Genomic DNA, 23,276 nt, shown 5'->3' on the forward strand with positions numbered 1-23,276 from the left:
ATGTAAGAGAGTTGGATGAGCTTTTCTGGCACAGCTTGCATTCCCAGGCCCCAGGTGCTGTGGCGTGAGGGACGGCTCCGTGCAGGTGTCCCCCAGCCTGGAGAATGGCGTCACCACACTGCGGCTCCCGGCAGCCAGTGCCGCTGTCCCTGCTGCTGAACCCAGGCAGGGGGCTCTCCCCCTGCCTGGGAGTGTCGAGACTCGCGTGGGGCTGGCTCCTGCCACCTGGGAGTGGACACAGTGCGTCTCCAAGCCCACGTCGCACTGGGGGTGGGCATCCTGGCCGCTGAGGGGCGGGGCGGGGGCAGTCCCTGCAGGCGCCCTGGGGTGGGGCCCAGCAGAGGAGTGGGGGTGGGTCCCGTGTTCCCTGTGCCTCTAAGCTGGGTGCGCTGGGTGGGAGGGCAGTGTGAACTCTGGCTGTAAGGCCCTGTCCTGGGTTCTGAGCTCTTGTGAGTGACCCTGTGGCCAGGACACTGCCACTGGCCCTGTTCAGGGTCCCTTTGGGGGTGCTGAGTGACTCCAGCCCCACCCTGGCTGCCCGCACTCTGGCTCTCTGGATTCCAGCTTGGGCTCCGACACTCACTCTGCTTTAAGTGGAAGCTAGCAGAGAATGACAGTGTCACTGTGCCCCGTGTTGGTGTGCCTTCCTGGTGGCCCGGCTCTGGGAGGAGATGAGCTGGGCCTGGAGTGTGTTTGCAGATTGTCCAGCGCAGCGACAGGGCACTGGTGGACTCTGTGATGAATTTGTGGGCCGCGTCTGCTTTGAGAGTGAAAACCGACCTGGGGCTGCAGGGTAGGCCTGCCCTGACCCCAGAGAGACGTGTGAGGGCGGGGCCGGGGGGCGGGCTTGGGGCCCCACTCAGAAGAGCTCTTGGGCGGGAGGGCGAAGAAGGGGACTTCCCAGAGGAGAGGGCACAGGAAAGGCTGGCGGCCTGGCAGTGAAAGCTTGAGGTGGCAGGAGGGGTGGGCATCGGGGCCGGTCAGCACCAACCCAGGATGCCCCTGGGGTCTGGGGGCAGTGGGCCTGCGCTATGATGCTGAGGGGCACAGGGTCCCGGCTCCTCCGGCTGATAGTGCCTTGAGCGTGGAGTCCTGGGTTTGTGCCGGAGCAGAGCTGGGGTCCTGTGGGACACTGAGGCCTCAGCCGTCTGGGGTGTCTGTCCCACTCCCCACCAGCACCAGCACCTGCCTGTGGGCCTTGGTTCTGGCAGGTCCTCGAAGGTTTCAGACATTTGTTCGTTAGTAACCTGGGCAGGGGACAGGACCACTGGCGACTGAGCCCCTGGGGCCCTACTGGAGTGGCCCAGGTCTGTGTCGTCAGCAGATGCGAGCCTGGCACAGGAAGACTCACTGGCTTGGGGGCGATGATGATGCTCGTTCTCAGGGAGAAGTCTGGCACAGACAGGGGGCCCCCAGCCTCCCCGGGGAGGGGGAGGAAGTCTGCAGGGAGGCCCCGTGCGGCCAGGACACTCAGCCCTTTCCCTGACCCGCGGAGAGGACACCACGCCTGTCTCCCCCGCTCTTGTTGGCCTCCTGGAGAACCAATCCCTCGAGAAAAGCAATGACGCCTGCTAGAAACCACCCCCCACCGGGGGGGGGGGGCCTTGGGGCCTGGCTCAGCATTGGCCGACATTCCATCCCTCGGCCCCACCACAGAGGCCCGCGGGGATGGGACAGCCGCTGCACCAGCCGCTGCTCTCGGGGCGTGGAGCCTGCTCTGTACCCAAAATAGGAGCCCAGTGCCACCATCCTATATGAAGCTTCCTGGGCGGCGAGCACGGGCTGGAGGAGAGGGTGGACGGCTGCGTAGACTTCAGCCCAGCGCCTGCCCACGGAAAGCAGCTCCCCTAAATGAGGGCTCAGTGGGTAACAAGTCGGATTTCCAATTAAGCTTTTTGTGCTAGGAGTAAAAGAAGGCGTGTCTGGGTAGACCGAGCAGAAGACAGTCCCTTGGGAGCTCCTTCCTGCTGGGGCGTCTTTCCCGCCACCCCCAAGGCGAGAGTGAGGAGGAGGTCTTTCTCAGAGAGAGGCAGCCTGGCAGCCCCGTTTTCACGTGTTACCAACCAAGAGAGAAAGGGCGTCGGGTTCACTGTCCTCCAGCATGTGGCTGGCTCCATGCCGTCCCGGAAGGCCTCTCCAGGCAGACCCGCACCCCTTCCCCAGGCCAGCGGCCGTGACGCCGTGTGCTGGGTTTGCGGAGGGGGCGGCTGTGGAGCTGGGTGCTCGACGAAGGCCTCCGGGGAGGTGCGCTTGTGGTTGGCAGGGGCCTGGGCACCGCTGGCGGGCTGCAGCCCCTTTCCACATGGCCCCATCCTCACCCCTCTTTGCCTCTCTCACGTGCCTGTGACTGGCTTGGCATTTCCGTCGACATTCCAAATGTGCTCCCTGGCACCTGCTACCTGGACGTCCTGGGGACCAGGTTGGCTGACGGTTGAGGAGGGGACGCCGGGCTTCCAAGGGCCCTGGGAGAGTCCAGGGTGTTCGGACCCCTGGCTGGGTCTCTGCAGTGTAGGGTGTCAGGGGCCCAGGGGCCCGAGCATCCTCGCAGTGGGTGGGGGTGGCACCACTGAGGGGTTAGGGAAGTGGCCAGAGCCTTCTAGTCTGCTCAGAGCCTGAAACCTCTCAGAGGGCTTCTCCCCGTGGCTGGGCGAGGTCCAGGCAGTGCTGTGCTCGGGCACAGCTGGGGTGCTCGCCTGCAGCGTTCTCTCCATCCCCGCATCTTCTGTGACCGGCAGGGTCTGGCGCACCCTCATCAGAAGTGAGCCTGCAGGTCCATGAGGAGCTCACCCTGACGAGCAGGCGCACCTGATGCCTTGTCCACACGAGAAGACTGACTCCAGACAGGGCCAGAACTCGGAGCGAGTGTCCACGGTATCATTGCCCTGGGAGGAGAGGCTCCACTGGCATCAACTCTGCCTCCTTGCCTCTTGGGGTCTCGGGGCTCCTCCACGGAGAACAGGCTGTGAGACAGGACCCACCTAAACGGACACAGTGGCAGCTTTGCGCCTGGGAAGTGGGGCCCCCAGGAGTAAGCACTGTGCCCGTGGTGGGAAGTGGCTGAGCCCGGGGGCTGGTGCCCCTGACCACTGGGCTGACCTTGGTGTGACACTGCCCCCTGTGTGGTGACAGCCCCACCATAGCCGAGCACCTGCCCGTACAGAGTGCAGTGGTGTGGGTTGAGAAGAGGGTCGAGCCCTGGGAGCTGGGGCTCCCTGGCCCCCTAAGGATAGAATGTCCCAGTTGGCCAGGGGCCTGAGACCCCGTGTTTCCAGGAGGGCTAGCTGCATGGACGGGGTGTGTCGTGCACGCGGATCCTGCCTCGGGACTGCGCCGGAGTTTCTTGAGTGGAGGCAGAGCCTGGCGGGTGTGGTCGAGAGAGACAGGGATGGAGAGGGTGGGTGGGTGGCTGTCTGGGAGAGGGGGAGCTGCAGCAGCCAGAGGGGCTCGGGGTCAGCATCTGTGTGCCGTGTGGCGGGGGTGCACCAGGAGGAGCGGGTGGCTGCGTGCTGGCTGGTGCGAGAAACAGCTCTCCTCAAATCACCTGCTTCTCAGCAGAGCAGCAATGGAGCAGGGGTGGGAGGGCACGTGAGGTGTCGGCCCAAGAAGTGGACCTGGGTGAACAGTTGATGCCAGGAGTTCTTTGGGGCTGTGGCCAGCATCTCAGATGCCCCAAGTGAAGCCAGAGTGTGGGAGAGGGGTCCCAGGTGGGGGCTGGGTGGGCTGACAGGTGGATCTGCCACTGGAGGTGGCAGGCTGAAAGATGGGCGGTGGTCTGGGTGGAGATCTGAGCAGGGTGGGACCCAGGTGGGGCGGGGGCGCCCACAGGCTGTCAGCTGAGATGGGAACTGGGGCTGGCTCTGTCTGGGGTAAGAGGAGGGCCATGGGGTTCCTGGGATTCCACTTTAGAGGGGTATCTGCTCCAGCTGAGGCCACGTAGATGGCGGGGCATCGGGATGGAGGGGTCCTGCCGTGCAGCCTCTGTGACTCGCCCTGGCCTGCTGGGCACACCATCTCTCTGTGGACCCGCAGCCCAGGGTGGCCGCTGGTGCCTCCAGGTCACCACCCAGCTGGGTCACAGCGTTTCTACTTTCCGGTTGATCCCAGAGGGGCGGGGCTGCCATGGTTCCACTTCCTGGTGACAAGCCCTTTGGTCATTTGTCACCTTTACCCGAATCCCGCGTTTTCCTCAAGCACATCCCCCACTCCTTGCGCGCAGGCGTCCCCGCGCCCGCGTGCCGTCTGCCTTCTGGTGCGGAGGAGTAGCGGCTGGAGACCCACACGGGCGCCTCCGCGTGTCGGCGCCGGATGGTGTACCGTGCTCACTCTGTCGTCTTTTCTCCGCTATGCTTGTCCTTTGTCATTTTTGGTCATTTATTCCTTGGAAGTTTTCTTTCACTCCCTCCAGGAAACCTGTTTTCTAGGTCATTTGTTACCATTTACTGAAAAAGTGAGGTTTCCTGGCATTGAAGGGAAGCTGGCATCCCTCCCGCCTTCCTGAGAAAGTGGGGGCCTCGTGCAGGGCTCTGCACCCCCCAGCCTCCAGCTCCGCCCCTCCTCATGTGCCCCTGCCCGCCCCCATGCCCCCACCCGGGCGCCCCCTTCTCAGTCCTCTATGGCCCGTCCCTCACACCCTGGGGACCGAGGGGCCGGGGCAGAGTCTGTCCCCAGGCCTCTGGTGGTTTTGCAATAAGCCTGCCGGCGGTTCCTCCGCGGGTGGTGTGTTCTCTGGCTGTTCAGATGTGTTTTTTCTTTGTCCTCCTCCTCAGGATGCAGTGTCTGCCCGGTGTGAGCACCGTGTCTGCTCGTCTGGAAGAATCCCCACTGGGGTCTGGTTAGATGTCGGGCCCCCTCCTCGGCTCCAGGCTCTGCTGTGTCCAGTGCAGGGTGTCACACTGAGGGGCTCCGCTTGGGAAGGACCACACTCAGCTCCGTGGGTGGGCCACACGTGCAGCCCCTCGGACACCTAGCAGTCCCATGACTGCCCACACATCCTTGGCACTGGTGTGCGGGGTTCCCTGTATCGTGGGTGTCAGCAGGCGGGCTGTCTGAGGGTGACCTGTGCAGCAGGGCCCCCAGGGCACATGGGAACCCCTGAATGGAGCCCAGGCTGCTGGTGCCTACCCTCTGCTGGCCAGTGGCGGCTGCAGGTGGGAGTGAGGGCAGCACGCTGCCCAGTGGGCTCTGCCCCAGCAGCCTGGTGTGGGATTGCCATGGCTGTTGGCCTCCAGCACCTCCCGGGCTCCCTGGGTTGGGGGGGGCCTCTGTGTGGGGAGCCTAGGGGCAGGGAGGGGTGGAGGTGCAGCCCAGCAGTCCAGGGGCCCTGCTGGGGGCCCAGACCCTGGGTACGCATTCCAAGGGCTCAGCCTTCTGCTGGATGAGAACTCTGTCCTTCTGCCCCTCAGGCCCCACCCGTGACCCCCCCAGAGGGGAGGGGCCTTGACTCCTAGCTGAGAAGTCCTCCGAGACAGGCCCGCACCCCCTCGCCCTGTCTCAGCTCTGGCGGCCGTGGGGCCCCAACCCCGTGTCTGATGAGGGCCGTCTTCCTGGTTCTTACATGACGTCTCCCTGCGGGGACCTCATGTGGTGGGTGAGGCCAGGGAGCTCTCCGGGGTCCCTTTTATCAGGGCACTTATCCCATTCGTGAGGCTCCACCCTCATGACCCAATCACCTCCTCAAGTTTTTCTTTCTAATAACATCACATTGGGGCTTAGGGCTTTGACGTACGAATTTGGGGGATCAGTAGTCTGTGGCTCCTGCCGTCTCCCCGGTGCTTTCAAGGGTACAGTACACATGCGTCTCTCCCCTCATAGGTCTTCCAGGGTGCACATACCTGCTGCCCTCCATCCCCTCCCCAGGCCCCGTGGGCACGTCCTCCCCTGCATGGACCTGAGGCCAGCGGAGCCTGTGTGCAGTGGGGCCTGCAGCGCTGTGTGCTGGGCGGGGGCTCCGGGCCTGGGAGCCGGGTCGGGGTCCTTGTGACCCCTAGCTGTAAGACGCCAGAGAGACGTGCGGACCCTGCCCTGCTCCCCACCAGCTCCAGCTGCTCTGGACCCCTCCACCCCTCGACGTCTGATGACCTAGAGCCGCCCAACACCCCCCAACAGCCACGCCTCTCGCCCAGCAGGAGCCGATTCTGTCCCTCCTGCGAGCCTGCCCACGAGGGCCCTGCGTGTCAGCCGGGGGCCCCGCTCCTCCTGGCCCTCGCGGGAGCCTGTCCTTGATCTTTGCTGCCTGGACTGGGGGTTCGGGTTTCCCAGAGAGAAGGCTCTGGCTCCTTGCCAGAGTGGCCTGGGGACCTGGCTGAGCCCAGCCAGGCCAGGGGTGAGGTCAGGGCATGCTAGCTGAGCCCCTGGGAAAGCTGAATGTTACAGGAGCTGGGAACAGGTGCCTCCTTCCAGGGCCACCCCCCAGTGTGCCTTCACCCTCCACACCCCTGACCTCTGCCCCCTGCCCCATGGGAAGGCAGGTGTGCAGTAGAAGACAGTAGATTCTGGCAGAGAAGCCAAAGGAAGGCCGTGGCCTGCACTGTCCAGGCAGACCCCAGGGCTCACGGCCAGCTGGGGCCCTGCTGTCCTGGCTGTGAGTCACCCAGCCCACAGCCTCCCACCTACAGCAGGGCCACATGGGACTGCCCTCAGCCCAGTGTCCTTGCTGCCTACGGCCAGTGGCCGTCCTCTGCCCCCGCCCTCCCCATGCTGGCCTGTGCCGCCCCCGCCAGAGAGGAGCCTCACCCACAGGAAAGTGCCGGGCAGGGGCCCCTTCCTGCCGGGACAACGTGGGGCTCCCCTCCAGCAGCTGATGAGGTGTGCCCGCATGCCTGGGGCCTCTGGGTCAGCAGGGCGGAGGACACAGGCCTGGCCAGCCCGAGGACGGGTGTCCTCTTGGCTAGGCCCAGGTCCCGCGATGGCTGATGACCCCATGTGTATGCGCCCCATTGCTGGCTAGCTGGAGCTCGCTGGTCCCAGGCCCCATGCTGAGGCTGTGCGTGCACCCCAGTGTTGTCCACACAACCCCCTTGGGTCCCTCCCCGCCACAGACGCACGGTGCTCTCTGCAGGTGTCTGGGCCGACATGGCCTCTACTGGGTACCCGTGCTCGGCCAGGCCCACCCACCAGCCAGCTGCTCCATGCCCGTGGCCATGCTGGCCCTGGCTCCCAAGGCCCACTGCCGCCTCTGAGAGGCTGGCTCCTTTGCCCCTCCTCCCTGTGCCCTGGTCCCCTGGCGGGGGGCCTCTGTTGCAGCAGGAAGGTGGCCTCCACCCCTCCCGGGGGTCCCGGCCTTGGTGCTGAAGTGCCTGCCTGTCCTTTGCTTCCTGCAGGGCTGTTCCAGCCCCACCGGCTGCCAGAGACACTGCCTCTGACCTTCTCTCCTGATTAGCAGGAAGCAGCCGTGTCCAGATAAGGCTCGGACACCAGCGAAAGCTGAGCTGGGCCGGTGAGAGCTGGCAGCTGCCCCAGGCCGCCGGAGAAAGGGGGCCAGGGCACAGGTGCGAGTGGAACTAGAGGTCTTGGCCTTGGATAGGCTTTGCTCCTGAGAGCTGCTTGGCTCACAGGCACCAAGGCTGGATCATTTTTACAGCAAGTGTGTTGGGCCGCCCGCTGCTGTGCAGAGCTCCGCATGGCCCAGCTTTGCGCCTAAGCCGTGCCGTGGCCCAGCTGCGTGGACCTGGAGCTGGGCGGGGTGGGGCGCTGCGTGTGGCCTTCCCCTGCCTGCACCAGGTCCTGCTCCTGGGCCAGCCAACCCCAGGAGGCAGGCCGGGGTGGGGGCTGCCTGGTCACCTGCCATCACAGCGCCCCAGCGCCCACGAGGGCAGGCACGCGACTGTACAGAGAGGTCAGCTCCTGGAGACAAAGGGCCCCTTGGTTCTCCCTCCCACAGGACACACAGTCAGCGTGTTGGGGCCACAGAAACAGCCCCACACGTGGCATCCTGGGTGCCTGGAGCACGGTGGGAGTCAGGGTCCTATTCCGAGGCCCATCCCGGGCATTGGGGCATTTTTCAGAAACCCATGACAGCTCTCCTCACCCTTCGCAGGCTGTGAGCTGCAGTGGTCCTTGGCATCTGCTCTGGGCCGCGAGGCGAGTGTTGCTGGTGGGGTATGCAGTGGGGCAGCCTCTCCAGAAAGCGGTCTGCAGTCCCTCAAAAGGCCAGACACAGAGTCACCACAGGGTCAGAAGATCACTGAGACAAAGTGGCACAGGGGCTGGAGCCCCGCTTGCACGTGCACGTTTACGGCGGCCGCCCCGACCCCGCGGGTGGGCCAGCCCGGGGCACGCTGCCCAGCAGCGGAGTGACTCCCTTGCCCCGCACGAACGTCAGACCAGACGGGTCCACAGAGAGCAGGCTCGTGGCTGCCAGGGCTGGGGAGGGGGCGGGGTGGCAGTCAGGGGCGGGGGCTTCTCTGCGGGGCGACAAGGCTGCCCTGGAACGAGAGGCGGTGTTGGCTTGTTTGGCACCCTGGGTGCACCAGGTGCCGCGGGCTTGTGTGCTGGAGAATGGCTCGGACGGTCGGTTTTACGTCATGCGTGTTGTACCGCAGTAAAGAAAAGTTTTAAGAAAAGGGGCAGGGAGGGTTCTAGATCCAAGGAGAGCAACCAGGCAGGCGGGCAGGTGTGGCGCGCCTGGACCCTGCACTGCCGACAGCAGGGAGGCCGCCTGTGATGACGGGCGTGGGGTTCTGCGGGCGGCAGGGGGCAGCCGTGTGGGGGCTCCTGGAGAGACAGGCCCTCCCTCGCGGTGATGCTGCCCTGGGGCTGAGGGCCCTGGTGCCCCAGCTGGGTGGCCCAAGACCCCTGGGCGCACACGGGGCGGCGTCCCTACTTGGTGGGGGTGGTCACAGCGCTTGCCAGAAGTTTCTGTAGAGCTGGAGCTTCTCAGCGTGAGAGCCGGGGCCAAGCAGAGGGCGGCCGGCGGCAGAGAGAGCTGCCTGGCCTGGAAGGTTCTGCACCCGAGATGGACGCGGGCCGTGGGTCTGTGCTTCTGTGAGTCGCCCCTTTGTGCTGAGACACCAGTCCTTTGTCAGCCCCGGGCATCGTGGCTCTTTTCCTGCATCTGATGTTCGGCTCAGCGTGTGCGTGGTGCCACACGCCTTTCCCGCCTCGGGGAGAGCTAGTGCCTCGCGGAGCTGGGGGAGCTGTCGTGTTGGGGTCTTGTGCCTCCCTTCCGGCCCCTTTCTCGAGGACTGGGGCTGCACGGCACTGTAGGCCCTGGGCCCGGTCCCACCCTCATGAACTCACCCCACTTAGGGAGACAAGTGAGCCCAGCCTGGGTGCTGGCAGTGAGGAGGGAGCAAGGGGGACGGGGACCGGCCTGAGTGCTGAGGTGGCAGCAAGGCAGCCCGCGTGCTCACGGTGGTCAGTGGGTCGGAGCCAGGCCCGGGGCCAGCTGGGTGCTGTGCTGGGAGTGCAGGAGGCTGGACAGGGACAGTCACTGGGCTCTGCCAGCAAGGCACCTCCACACCACTGGCAGCCGCGGGACCGCTCAGGATCACGGCGCAGCTGACTAAGCCCCAGGGGCCTGGGGCCCTCCTGGGGTGCTGGTCCGGTGGAGAGGAGGCCAGGGTGTTTCCAGGAAATGGGCAGAGCCAGGAGCGGGAGGGCCGGGGGCCGGCCCCTGGGTGGTCGGGAGGACGCTGGCCGTGCTCTGGGAGGAACTGCGCGTTGGGCTGGAGCTTTCCCTTCAGAGCGGACACGGCAGGAGGAGCGAAGGGGGCGGGTGTGGCGGTCTTGCAGGAGGATGGCGCTCCGCCCCTTCTGAAGCCAAGTAAGACCAGGAGTGGCCAGAGACCTGGGAGGCGGACCGGGTGGAGCCCAGGACCACCGGGTTGGGTCCGTGGCAGGGAAAGCCAAGGACAGGCCTGGCCTCAGACTCTCTGGAGGACAGAGGCACGGATGCCTGGGGTGGAGGGAGTAGCCTGGTGGCTTCCTTGTCGCTGCTCTGGGTGCAAACTGACGCCGGAGTCCGGGTCGGGCAGCGTGGTAGTGAGCTGGGGGCAGAACCCAGCAAAGGCACAGCCTTGCGCCCACAAAGTAGGGACGGAGGCTCTGGTGAAAGAACATTCCGGGACGGTGAGAGTTCGTGGGAGCCAAACTTGAGGGCTGGCACCGGAGGCTTGGCACAGGGAGCCGAATGCCCCCCAAGAGCGGAGGAAAAGATGCGAGTGTTGGGGGCCCCTGTGCGGGCGCCCCAGCATCCCCATGAGAGACACTGCAAGTGCTTCAGGGAGGCCCCCCCCCCCCCGCCGGCCGCCCTCCCACTGCCCTCAGCCCTGCGGCTGTCCACGCAGTCCGCAGGGTGGCCCCGAGGTCCCCCCCCGAGGCCGTGTGGAGCGGTGAGGCCGTGCCCGCGCGCGCCCTCCCTCCCCTGCTCAGGCCTAGGCATACTGCCCCTCTTCCAGACGTCTTTCCTCTTGGCGGATCCTGTCTCTCCTGTCCTGAGGGAGCGAGTGACGCCACACCCTGGGTGGGCCCTGGGCAGTGGGTCAGACAGTCCTGCTCTCCTCTTAGGGTTGGGGGCCTGTAGAGGGAGAAACCCTCATACCAGAACACACCTGAAGTTAAAACTGAGCCCTCGGTAGAGTTGTCCTGTGGCCCAGCAGTCCCACGTCGGGGGCTCCATCCCAAGGGAAGTGAAAGCAGGGTCTCAGAGAGACATTCACAGCCCCGTGCTCACAGCAGTGCAGTTCCCCACAGCTGAGATGGGGAGGCAGCCTGGTGTCACTGACAGTGGATGGATAGGCAAGCATGTATGTTTCACGGTGGAGTGTCTGTCAGCCTTGAAAAGGAAGGGCCCCCGACACAGGCTAGAGTGTTTTGGACCATGAGGACGCTGTGCTGAGTGAACGGGCCAGTCTCCAAAGGACAGAGCCTCTGTGACCCCCTCATACAAGGTCCCTAGATCAGGCAGATTCATAGAGACAGAAAGCAGGACGGCAGTTGCCAGGGGCTGGGGGTGTTTGATGGGGACTGAGCTTCAGTTTCGCAAGATGGAAAGAGCTCTGTGGCTGGTGGTGGTGGTGGCTGCACAGCCATGTGAATGTGCTTAGCAATGCTGAGCTGGTCACTTGAAAATGGTAAATATTACATGACATACACTTTACCACAATAAGAAGAGAGAAGTAGACGTTGCCAAACTGTTCCCCAAAATAAGGCTCTAGCAGTTAACACTCTGACCAGGTGGGGAGCAGTTAAAACTAGAAGCCACAGGGTTAACCAGCGCTGGCCCTTGTGGTGATGGCTGGACTCCAGGTGGACACCCAGGGAGGGGCTCTAGGGGCCAGTCTGCCTGGGGTCCTGCTCAGGTGGGGAGGGGTCTCCAAACCCCAAGACCAGCTGAGCCCCTGGGGGGGACTGCCCTTCCTCCGCACCTCACCTGCCTGGGGCCCCAGGGAACCGGTGGTGTTCCTCTCAGACCCCGTCCTCAGGGAACCTGTCTCCTCCAGCCACCTGCGAGGTGCCTTTCCGTGGCTGAATGAAACCCAGGCTCCGGGAGTTTGGTTTAAAGGAGGCACCCACCCTGCTCCGCTGGGCCACCGATGCTCCCTGGGCCACCCACCCAGCATGTGCCCCCCAGGGCAGCAGGGCCCCAGGCTCCCGAGTCTGGTTTGCATCACACACTCGGGAAGTGCAGGGCTGTTAGTCTTCCAAAGAGAAGACTGCTGCTTTGTGCTGTTTCCAGCCTCTGCCCCTCCCCAGGAGGTCCTGCCCTCACACCGCTTGGAACCAAGGTTCTGAAGGTGGGCGGGCAGAGGTCTCCGTTCTGGGACGGGGTGCAGGTGCTGGTCAGGTTTCCTGGGCAGGAAGGGGGAGTGGGCCCTGGGGGACCTCAGCCTCCTCCCCTGCTGTGAGGTGGTTTGGGAAGCGCTGGCAGAACTGGCCTCCTTCAGCCCCCCGGGAGTGTTAACCACAGGACATTCCTGTCCGAATGGGAAAGCCCTGCGGGCCTGTGTGTATAAAAATGTCTGCGGAACCAGGTTTCCATGAACTCTGAAATGTTACTTATTTCATAACTTACAAAAACCAGGCATATAGGTATGGTGCCCCCTCCTCCCTGGGTGTCTTTGCCCTGGGGGGCCAGCATTGCCCCCGCCTCAGCTCACCCCCTCCCCAGGACACCTTCCCTGGCCCCACAGCGGAGCCCCTTGGTCCCACTCCCCAGGCGGTGTGTGGTCCAGCCTGGGTAGGCCGTGTTGAGTGGTCCTGAGGAGAGGTCCCTGCTGCCCCCTCCCACTCCCAGGGGCTCTGCTCATCTTCCTGTCACTGTCCCCTGCCAGCCTCTGTCCCAGAGTACCAGGGCCCGGAGTCCATCCACCCAACCCTGACCCCATGCTCAACTTGACCTCTGCCCCACGAGGCCCAGGCACCTGGGCCTCCCTCTGCGAGTCCATCTGTCTGGTCAGCTCCAGAGAGAATGTGTCCAACCCTCAAAGTTCGCCTCCCCGAGGTGCCTTCTCCCCCCTTCCTTCCTCTTCCTCTCTCTCCTTGCATCCCTGCACCTCCCACCCCACTCTCCCCTCTGACCCTGCTGGCACCTCCTCCTCCTCCAGCCTCTGTCCAGCACCCAGGCCAGACCTTCTCCCTCCAGCAGCCCTGGGCCAGGTAAGAACCAGCCCCAGGACGCCTGCCTGCCTTCTGGGTAGGGTGGGCACCACGTAGCGGCCCAGGTGCCCCATCCCATCGGTGCCACGCGCTCTGTAGGGCCCACTGACCTGAGGACACATGGGAGCCACAGCACCAGGTGTTGTCCGGAAAGCGGAGATCCAGGGGCAGAGGCTTGGCACCATCTCCTGGGAGCTTGTCTTTAAGACAATCCCCTTGTCGTAGCGGCTCCTCCCTACCCCAAGAGGAGGACCTGTTGGCGAAGCAGCTGATTCAGATGCTGCAGAAAAGGGAGGTTGTACCGTCCACCACCCCTTACACAGACCAAGACCAGCTGCTTCGAAAAGACCATCAAACACGGAAGGACGAAGCAGAAACAGTTCTTAGATGTACATCCACGCCTGCACAGATGAATGGAAATCCCGGGGTGGGGGGGGACTCATTTGGATAAGAAGGGACCAGGATGGAGCCAAGAGGGTGACTGGGGCTGGCTTGGGGCCTCAGGAGCACATCTGTCACGTGGTTTTGTGAGATGAGAGCCCTCAGCGGAGGCCCTGGGACTCCCCTCCTTGGGCAGTGGGGACCCTGTCAGTAAGATGGTGGACTGCCATGTGCAGTCAAAAGCCCGACATTGGTGTGATGTGTGGATGTCGATCTGAATACTGAAACTCCTTGTTTTATATGCAGGTGTTGGAGAATGCGAGACTGAGCTTGCAGTCAGGGGAGCATTCAGCTCCAGCTACATAAAGAACAAACAAATTTAAAAGAAAAAATGGAGGAATGGAGCTAATAAAGAGTGAAACTTAATGAAATAGAAAACAATATTAAACATTAATAAAAGCCACAAGTCAACTGCTTGAAAGACTAATAATAATGTAGCAAACTTTGGCAAAAGTGATCAAGAGACGAAGGGAAAGCACAACATAACAACTTTTGGGCTGAAATGGTCTAAAGTCCAAGAACACTACAAACAAGATTGCCAATAAGTGTGAAAAATATAGTGCTTTTCTAGCAGGAAACATTAATTACTTAGGAACTTACTTAGTAAAATAGAAAATAGTGTAGAGACCAATTACATTAAAACCTCCTCTCTCCCCCCAAAGTACCAGGTGGTTTTATTTGCGAATTTCATGAATCTTCAAGAAATAAGCCCTGTCTCACATGAAGTGTTCCAGAGGTTGAAAAGAGGTTAGAAAAGAGCCAAAGCCGTTCACTTTATGAGGGGGGCAGAGTCATGGAAACTCCTAGGGGCAGCGCAGGAGTGGGGCAACCTCGTGAACGTAGACGGGGAAACCCTAAACGAATGCCGGCCAGAAGCCCCTACGGATTTGTGTCACCAAAGGGGAGGGGTGGGCGTCAATCAGGAGTTTGGGATTAGCAGATCCTAACTACTGTAAATAAAATAGATAAACAGCAAGGAACTACATTCAGCATCATTAATAACCTCTAGGGAAAAAGAATGTGAACTATACATACGTGTAAATATATATAAAATGAATCACTGTACTCTATATCAGAAACTAACACAACATTGTAAGTCAACTATACTTCAATTAAAAACAAGCCCTACACGGCATAAAATGGCAAAACTACATCATGAAGTAGGAATTATCTCAGGAATGTGTGGGTGATTTAACATCAGAGTATTTATCATTTTTTCACATTCACAGAGTGAAGGAGAAAAATCACATGATATATGCAGAAAAAGCACTTGATGAAATTTAAGAGACATTCTTAGGAGTATAGCAATAAGGAGGAACTTTAACCTATTATAGGATACCTACTAAAAATCTACAGGCCTGCACTATCCTATATGGTAGCCTACATTTGGCTATTGATAAAATCCATTCACTCATTAAAATGCGTAATTCACTTCTGAAGTTGCACCAGCCATGTTTCAGGTGCTGGCTACTGGCTACTGGCCACCAATTAGACAGTGCGGCTGTAGGACATTTCCATCACTGCAGAAAGTTTACCGGACTGTGCTACGATACACACATCATTCTTAAACACGAGCAGTTTACCTTTAGATCAAGAAGAAAGGTATCTAACACTATTGTTGAGGTCCTGGACAATGCAACAAGACATGAAAAGCAGATAGGATTGGGTTGAAAGAAATAAAATTGCTGTTTGCAGAAGGCATTATTGTTCAAATGGACAATGTAAGAGAGTGTACAAGTTGTTAGAGCCAATGAGAGTTCTGGAAGGTTGACTGATAGAAGATCAACACACAGAACTGACAGTGTTGAAACACGTGCAGCAGTCAGCTCAAAAACAAGAACAACAGCCTGTCAGGGAATAAATTGGACAAAAGGTTTTAAAGACTTTCACAGGGGAAACGTCTAACCACTTATTCAAGGACATAAAACCCCTGAGTAAGGAGGTGCCGAGACTCAGTAATGACCTAAAGATGTCAGTTCTCCCTAAATGCAATTCAATTTCATAAAATTCCACGTAGGAATTGAACTTGGCAAACACATTATGAAGTTTATATGAAATAGACAAGCAACTTTAAGGAAAAATGACGTGTGTTTGGTTAAAGGAGTATTTTCTTTAGCAGATACATACTTACTTGAATAAGCTATACTGATTAAAACAATATGCACTTGTCAAAAGCGCAGGCAGACTGGCCTGCGGAGCACAGAGGACAGGAACACACACGACCACAGCACCCTACAGATGGCCTCCTTCCCCAAGAGGGAAGGGTGTGCTCTTGCAGAAGCGGTTTGGGGACAAGTGGACATCCGCATAATAACAGGTCCTGCCTCACACCATACACACAACAGCTCCAAGTGGATCGATGACCTCAGTGTGAAAAGAGGACAAAGAAAATTGGGAGTAGGGCTATGGAATTAAAGATGACAGTATCCGGGAGATGTAAATCACAAGGCATGTTTAATCATGCAAACGTGTTTTAGAAACCCATCCGCCTGACAGCCTGCAGTGAGGAGCTGGCATCCGGAGCGTACGTAAGTCAGTGATCACATCCAAGCAAGTGGAGAATCCCCGGACGGTGAGACGATGTCAGGGCAGTAGAGCAGTGGGCGAAGGCGGTGCCCAGGCGCCCCACGAGCACCCGAAAGGCTGCACAGCCCGCCCTGTGGTCGGGGTGGTCCCGCGTAGCAGTGCAGCGAGCCTCTCGCGTGCCAGGCCCCCAGAGCTAACAGTTCTGCTCGTTTGGAGTGTTGTTGAGGATTTGGGGGATAGGGGCGTCCTCCCCAAATTCACACGCCAGATTCCTAACTCCCCCAGTACGTGGGGAAGTGACTGTGTTTGGAGACGGGGCTTTTAGAGGCCCCTCAGAAGGTCCTAATCCATTGTCCTGGTGTCCTGGTAAGAGGCAACCTGGATGCGCGGGGAGACGCTGGGTGCCCACGCACCAGGGAAAGTGCACGTGCCTGGGAAAGTGTGCACGCACAGGGGAAAGTGTGTAGTGTGTGTGCCGTAGAAAAGTGTGTGTGCACAGGGGGAAGTGCATGTGTCCAGAGAAAGGTGTGTGCGCACAGGGGGAAAGTGCGCGTGTGAGGGCAAGGCCTCCTGAAGAGGCAGTGAGAGGGCGGCCTGAGCAGACCCTTCTCCTGTGACCGGAGGAAACCAACCCCACAGGCGCCCTGACCCCGGACGTCCAGCCCCAGAACTGTGAGAGGACGATGCCTGTGTCTGAGCCGCCCAGTCTGTGGTGTTGGTCGTGGCAGCCTGGGGACATGGACACCGGGAGCATGTGGGAATCACCCTCACCCTGCCCCACGCCCAGCAGGAGTGCACTTTAACCCCACAGCTTGGGAGGACAGTTTGACAACCCCGGGCCCCAGCACCCCACTCAGGAGCGGATGCCTGCATGGCTGTCACACGGAGCTGTGAGGACGCGGCCAGTGTCCCAGGTTACTGGGAGCAGCCTGAACAGCCACTGCGGGGAGGGAGAAATCGTGTCCTCACAAAGTCATTGCGTACACAGCAGGCAGGGGGACGCACATTAATGATGTGGCCCAGCGTTTATGGCTCTAAAATCAGAGGTGGGATGGGAAGAGCAGGTTGCAAGGGCACCGCAGCCTGAGGACAGAAGGACGTGCTCTGCCACGTGCACACGTACAGAGTGAACGTGGGACATGCCTGGAGGTCTAGGGCACAGCCGACGGCTCTGTAGCAGGGAGCCAGGACTGCAGAGCCACCTGAGCGATGCTGCCTCCTGTGATGGCCCAGGTCTCAGTGGCCCAGGGTTGCCTGGGCAGTCTGCCATCCTCAGGCCATGGCTTCCACCCCTGCATCCAAGGTGGCTGCCTGGGTCCTGCCATTGCATCCAGTAGGGAGGCAACAAGCAAGGGCTTGCCGCCCAGAGGATGATACACATGGCCTCTGCTTGGGTTCCGCCGCCGGGCTGCTCGCTGGCCTGGCCCAGCTGCCCTAGACAGGACGACCCCAAGGCTGGCACCCAGCCAGCATGGGGGGGGGCTGGAGGCCAGAGCCTGGGGACGGCTGGCAGTCTCCTGGCAGAAGACCCCTCCTCCCTTCAGAGGGAAAGTGGGGAGGGCCATGGGGGAGCACACAGCAAGTTTCTGCAGTTCTGGTGGCCTGATTTCTTTCAAAAGATCTGCAGTCGCGTGGAGATTTTGTTAACTCTTGTCTGTGGGTAGGTGGGTTTGTGGCATCGCTCTCTAACGTTTTCCTCTGTCTCAGAAGACAGACCCGAACGCCGTTCCTCTGGGCTAGGTGTGGAGCGTGGCCCTTCCGTCACTCCTGCTTTGAGCAGACGCTGCCAGAGGGAGGAGAACACGGTGTGTGAGCAAGGCCCCCCCCAACGTGGGAGCGCTGGGTTTCCACCTGTGGCCGGGTGGCATCTCCAGGTGGGCGTGTCACGGGCGGGCTTGGCTTCCGTCTGTGTCACTGCTGAATCTGCTACGATTACAGGCTGTTTTACAGAATAACAGTCCAGGTCAGGGATGAATCACTGTTTCGGGGGGGGGGGGTGCGGTTGGTGTGTTTATTCACAGTTTCCTTAAGGGCCATGCGTTGTGCAGTAAATGTCCTTAGCTTTCCGTGATCCAGCCCTTGGGCCTATCCCTCAGAAACAACCTTGGAGAAAAAGCAAATAACGTGTGTTCTGTTGATCTGGCTCAGGTTCTGAACGCAGACGAGCCTTTTCACTCTTCTAACGTTGGCACAAATGGCACCAACTTGAACATCCTTTAGAACACCAAGAAGGGAAAGAAAAAGAAGAAGAACCCACAAATGGCTGTAGATGCGGTTTGCCGTCGGTGGGTCTAGCCCCAGGTCTTCTGGGTTTTTTGCACTTTTGAAAAGATGCTTTAAAACACTTACATACAGGAGGGTGGGAAGGGATAAATTGGGAGTTTGAGATTTGCAGATACTAACTACTAAATATAAAACAGATTAAAAAACAAATTTCTGTAGAGTACGGGGAACTATATTCACTATCTTGTAGTGATCTGTAATGAGAAAGCATGAAGGTGAGTCTGTGTGTGCGTGTGTGACTGAAACGTTGTGCTGAGCACCAGAACCTGACACAACACTGCAAACTGACGACACTTCAGTCAGAAAGAAAAGAAAAGCTTACACACGGGAGAACTCGACCTGGCCCCTTTCCTGTCTGCAGCTCAGTCAGGTGGGAGCGCTGGGCGGCTGCACCCAGAGCCCACCCCTGCGGTGTCCCTGGGCCGTCACCTCCCCTGCCGGGCTCGCCTTGCGCCCTGCGGCGGCCCCTTCCAGACACACGAAGTGGGCGAAGACGCGGGGCCACCTTCTACTCCGGCTTCTGTCCCGGCACCATGCGTGGTCCCTGTGCGTCCACGCGTGTCCCTGCTTGCGTGCGCACGCGGCCATGCTTCGGTCCCCTTGCCCAGCAGCGCTCCTGGGTGGGGACGGACCAGTGTCTGTCCAGGTTTCCAGTCTGGGGCGCTTGTGAACCCAGCTGCTGGGAATGTTCATGTCCGAGTCTTTGTGCGGGTTTATGCTTTTCCTTCCCCTTGGATGGACTCCCGGGGGAGTGGGGTCGGGGCGCCATCCGTCCGTCCGTCAGTCTGCCTCCGCGCGTCGGGGTCCCAGCCCCAGCCCCTCCGCCTCCTGCCAGCACTGGGCGTGTGGCTCTTGTCTCGGCCCTTGTAAAGGGAGTGTGGTATCTTGTTGAGCCTTTAATCTGCATTTCCCTAATAACTAACAACATTGAGCATCTTTTCGTGTGCTTGTTTATTATCCACATACCTTTTTTGGCTAAGTGTCTGTTCAGATCCTCTCCCCATTTTTACTGGTTTACCTTCACATTATTGAGTTTTGAGAGTTCTTTGCACATTCTGGATAAAGCCCTTCGTCAGATGTGTGACTTGCAAGTATTTTCTCCCAGTCTTAGCTTGTCTTCTTACCCTCTTAACAGTGTTTTTCACAGAGCAAAGTTTTAAATTTTGATGACATCCAGTTTATCAAACTCTTTTTCTAGGCTGTCAATCCATATGCCTTTCCTTTTCAACACCACACTGTCGTGATTACTGCAGGTCTGTAACGAGCCCCTGTATCAGGTGGTGAGAGGTCTCCACCTGACTTTGTTCTCCATTTTCAAGGTTATTATTACTATTTTTCTATTGAAGTATAGTTGATTCACAGCATTGTGTTAGTTTCAGGTGTGCAACACAGTGATGCAGTGTTTTACAGGTTGCGCTCCACTTAGAGTTATCATGATCTGCTGGCTCCGCTCCCTGTGCTGTACAACGTGTCCTTGTAGCTCATCTATTTCATACGCAGTCGTAGTCGTTTGTCCCTCTTGATCCCCTGCCCCATCTCCTCCCTCCCTCTTCCCTCTGCCCACTGGTGAGGGAAGTTTATTCTCTGTATATCTAAGTCTGTTTCTGTTTTGTTTTATTTTTTAGATGCCACATGTACGTGGTAACATAGAGTATTTTGTCTTTGACTTATTTCTAGGTCCATCCATGTAGGGTGTTTTTTCATTCTTATTTATGGTTGAATAGTACTCCATTGTGTGTGTGCGCGGTGCGTGCGTGCGCGCGTGTACACGCCATATCTTCTCTGTCCAGTCCTCTGTCGATGGGCACTTGGGCGGCTTCTGTGTCTCGGCTGCTGTAAATAGTGCTGCCGTGAGCACGGGGTGCAGGTGTCTTTTCCAGTCAGTGTTTCCATCTCTTGCTGATACACACCCACACACCCAAGGGTGGGACTGCTGGACTATGTGGTAGTTCTGTTTTTAGTTTTTTGAGGAACCTCTATAGTGGCAGCACCAATTTACATTCCCACCAACTGTGTACGAGGGTCCCCTTTTCCACATCCTCACCAGCACCTGTTATTTGTCGTCTTTTTGATAGTAGCCCTTCTGACAGCTGTGAGGTGTCCTTGTGGTTTTCATTCGCATTTCCCTGATGATCCGCGTTGAGCCTCTCTTCATGTGCCTGTTGGCCATCTGTGTGTCTTCTTTGGAAAAATAGTCTATTCAGGCCTCCTGACCATTTTTTAATTGGGTTGTTTGTTTGTTTGTTTGTTTGTTTGTTTGATCTTGAGTTGTATGAGCTGTTTGTGTATTTTGGGCAGCAACCCCTGATCGGTCATATTGTTTGCAAATATAGTCTCCCATTCCATGGACTGTCTTTTTGTTTGGTCAGTGGTTTCCTTTGCGCAAAAGCTTTTAAGTTGAATTAGGTCCCATTTGTGTATTTTTGCCTTTTTTCAAAGTTGTTTTGATTGTTCTAGTTCCTTTGCCTTTGCATATAAATCGAAAAGTCAGCTTACCGGTAACTGCAAAGAGGTCTTAGTGGGATTTCATTAAATCTGCAGAACTGGTTTTGGGAGAAATGATGTCCCCGTTTATTTAGATCTTCTCAGATTCCATGCAACAGCCATGGGGAGTTTCCAGCATGTGTTCCTGCATTTGTTTTGTTCGATTTAGGTATTTCTTTTTTTGTTTTTGGGGGCTGTTATAAATGGAAGGTTTTTAAGCATGGACTTCAGTTGTTCATTGCTAGTATATAAAAATGTGACTGCCTTTCATCTGTTGCAATGGTGTCATACAATCTTGCTAAGACCATGAGTTCTGGGAGCTGTTCTCACATTCTCCTACGTTCCGTGGGATGTTCTACATAAATGATCGTGTTGTCTGCAGACAAGAAGAGCTTTATTCTGTCCTTTCTAATCCCTCTTCCTTTTGCTTCCTTCTCTTGCCTTGTTGCCCTGGGCAGCCGTCAGTGCTGCGCTGTGTTGCAGTGGTGAAGGGTGCGCTTTGCCAGGTTCCCATCTTAGGGGACAACATTCTACCCTCACCATCCAGCCTGGTGTTGCCTGAGGGCCTTTGCACGTGCTCTTTACCAGGTTGAGGAAGTTCCCATTTTTTCCTGGTTCACCCAGAGTTTTTCATCACGAATGGATATTGAAGTTTGTCAGAAGTTTTTCTGAATTCATTGAGATTTTTATGGTTTTTCTTACTTACTCGGTTGATGTGAATTAAACTGATTGATTTCAAATATTGAACCAACCTTGCATTCCTGAAACAAACCCCATTTGGTTGTGGCATGTTACTTATTATTCCTTTTATATTTGTCTGGATTCAGTTTGCTAGTATCTTGTTGAAGATTTTTATGTGAGTGTTCAGAAGGGGATACCAGTCTGTAGTTTCCTTTTATTTGCACTGTTTTTGTCTGGTGTCGGTGTTGGTATCAGGGTATTTGCTAACCTCTTAAAATGAGTTGAGAAGTACTCCTTCCTTTTTTGTTTTCTGAAGATGTTTTGTAGAACTGGTGTTATTCTGGTGTTATTTCTTCTTTTAATACCTGGTTGGACTCAGTTGGAGTTTTCCTTTTTCAGAAGTTTTTTTAACTATTAATTCAGTTTCTTTAATGGGCTAGGCTGTAGTTCATCCTGGTGAGTTTGGGCAGTTTGTGGCTTTCAGGAAGTTGGTACATGTCTTCTCAGTTCTCAGACACATGTGCCTGCAGCTGTGTGCAGTCCCCGAAGCATGCTCTGGCATGTCTGTGAGGTGCCCAGTGATAGTCCTTCTCTGATTCCTCAGACTGGTTGTTTTTGCCCGCCCCTCCACCTCTTTCTTTACTGCATCAATTGTGTTGCTCTTCTCAAAGAACCGGTTTTTGGTTTTATTATTTTTTTAAATTGTAAATTTTTAATTAAATTTAATTTAAATTATTAATTTTTTTAAATTTCACCGTTTCTGCTTTCATCGTCTGTATTTCCTTCCTTCTCACTTGGGTTAATTTGTTCTTTTCCTGATGTTTTAAGGTGGAGCTTAGATTACATCCTTGAAAGCATCTTTCTCTCCTAACAAAGGCATTTAGAGTTGTGGATTCTCCTCTCAGTTCTGCTTTAGCCGCATCCCACCGATCTTGACATGTTGTGTCTCACCGTCATTCACATGAAATACGTGAATACGTCTAACGTCCTCCTGGCCTCCCTCTCCGGCCTATTGGTGATTTAGCAGTGTGCTGTTGAGTTTCCCAAGTAGCCGGTGTTTTCCAGCTGTCTTTCTAGTGTTGGCTTATAGTTAACTCCATTTTCATAGGAGAACAGACTGTATGATTTCACTTCTTTAAGTGTGTGCTTGTGAAGCATTGTTTTACGGCCCAGGATGTGGTCTGTCCCGGTGAATGTTAACTCTAGCCTTTTCCCTACAGTTTGTTTGCTCAGCACCACGGGGCCTCCACGGGTGGAGGGGCTGGGCTGGGGGCCCTGAGGGCGGCTCTGTGTGGGAGAGGTGCTGGCCTGTGTTAGGGGCTGTCAGGGGTGCACCCTGTTTGTCTCCAACCTGGAGCTGCCCCCGCTGTCCACTCAGGGTGCCTCGCTGCCAGGGGAAGCCCCTGAGTCTGTCTCCTGGCCCCTCTGGGCTCAGTGGAGGGCAGATGACCTCTCCATTGTCATCCAAGCAGCCCCAGAGCCACCGCAGGCCTGGCTGACCAGAAGTCCAGCTGGGGTGGGCGGGGCCCTGGAGCTGAGGTAGGAGGGGCTATGTAGATGGGAGGGGCCCTGGAGAAGAGGGGCGGGGCCCATTGTGGAGCCCTGGGGTAGGGGTCCGTGGGAGGCCGGTGAGCTCACAGTCGGGAGCAGCGCTCTGGACGTTGGTCCCTTGGTCCCTAGGGGCTTCCGCAGTGTGTGGTCAGGTGTCCTGCCTGCTCACCCTCCTGCCTGCCTGTCGGTGGACCCGCACTAGCTACCTTCACAAGAGGGAGACCCACCCTTGCAGACCCTCTGCAGGGGGCACTCAGTTCAATAGCCTAGGTGTGCTGATGAGTGCCCCCCATGTGCAGGGACCTGAGGACAGCTCCCAGCCTGGCTGGGCCTGGGCTCGGGCTCATGGGAGACATGATGGCCAGTCTCCAGGAGTGACCAAGTTGCTGGGAGGTGCGGGCAGAGAGCCTGAGGTCCAGCTGGGGCTGGGGCTGCTGGGGCGGCCTTCCCCGAGTGTGAGGAGGCCCGAGGGCCTGGTCGCTGCTGAAGCCATCTGTGCCCTTTGCAGGTTGTGCAGCCTGACCTTGAAGAAGCTGGTGGTCTTCAAGGAGCTGGAGAAGGAGCTCATCTCGGTGGTGATCGCCGTCAAGATGCAGGTGAGGGTTCCCCTGTCACTGCCCTAGAGTCGGGCCAGGCAGCCGGGAGACAAAGAGGGGGCACAGTTGCCCCGGCCGCCGGACCCTCACCTGTGCAGGCGGCCTGGGGCAGATTCA

The 23,276-nt window shown here is 57.9% G+C and overlaps 1 protein-coding gene across 3 annotated transcripts in view; it reads left to right on the top strand.

Annotated features, from left to right (window-relative positions):
* PACS2 (phosphofurin acidic cluster sorting protein 2) overlaps nt 1-23,276 on the top strand; it is a 57,703-nt gene that overhangs the window by 8,118 nt on the left and 26,309 nt on the right. For all 3 annotated transcript variants that reach the window (XM_031454478.2, XM_031454480.2, XM_031454483.2), the window contains exon 2: nt 23,072-23,159. In XM_031454478.2, the coding sequence (XP_031310338.1) occupies nt 23,072-23,159 (88 nt within the window). The remainder of the gene's footprint in view (nt 1-23,071; nt 23,160-23,276) is intronic.

Source organism: Camelus dromedarius, chromosome 5, assembly GCF_036321535.1.
Source record: "Camelus dromedarius isolate mCamDro1 chromosome 5, mCamDro1.pat, whole genome shotgun sequence".
Taxonomy (NCBI): domain Eukaryota; kingdom Metazoa; phylum Chordata; class Mammalia; order Artiodactyla; family Camelidae; genus Camelus; species Camelus dromedarius.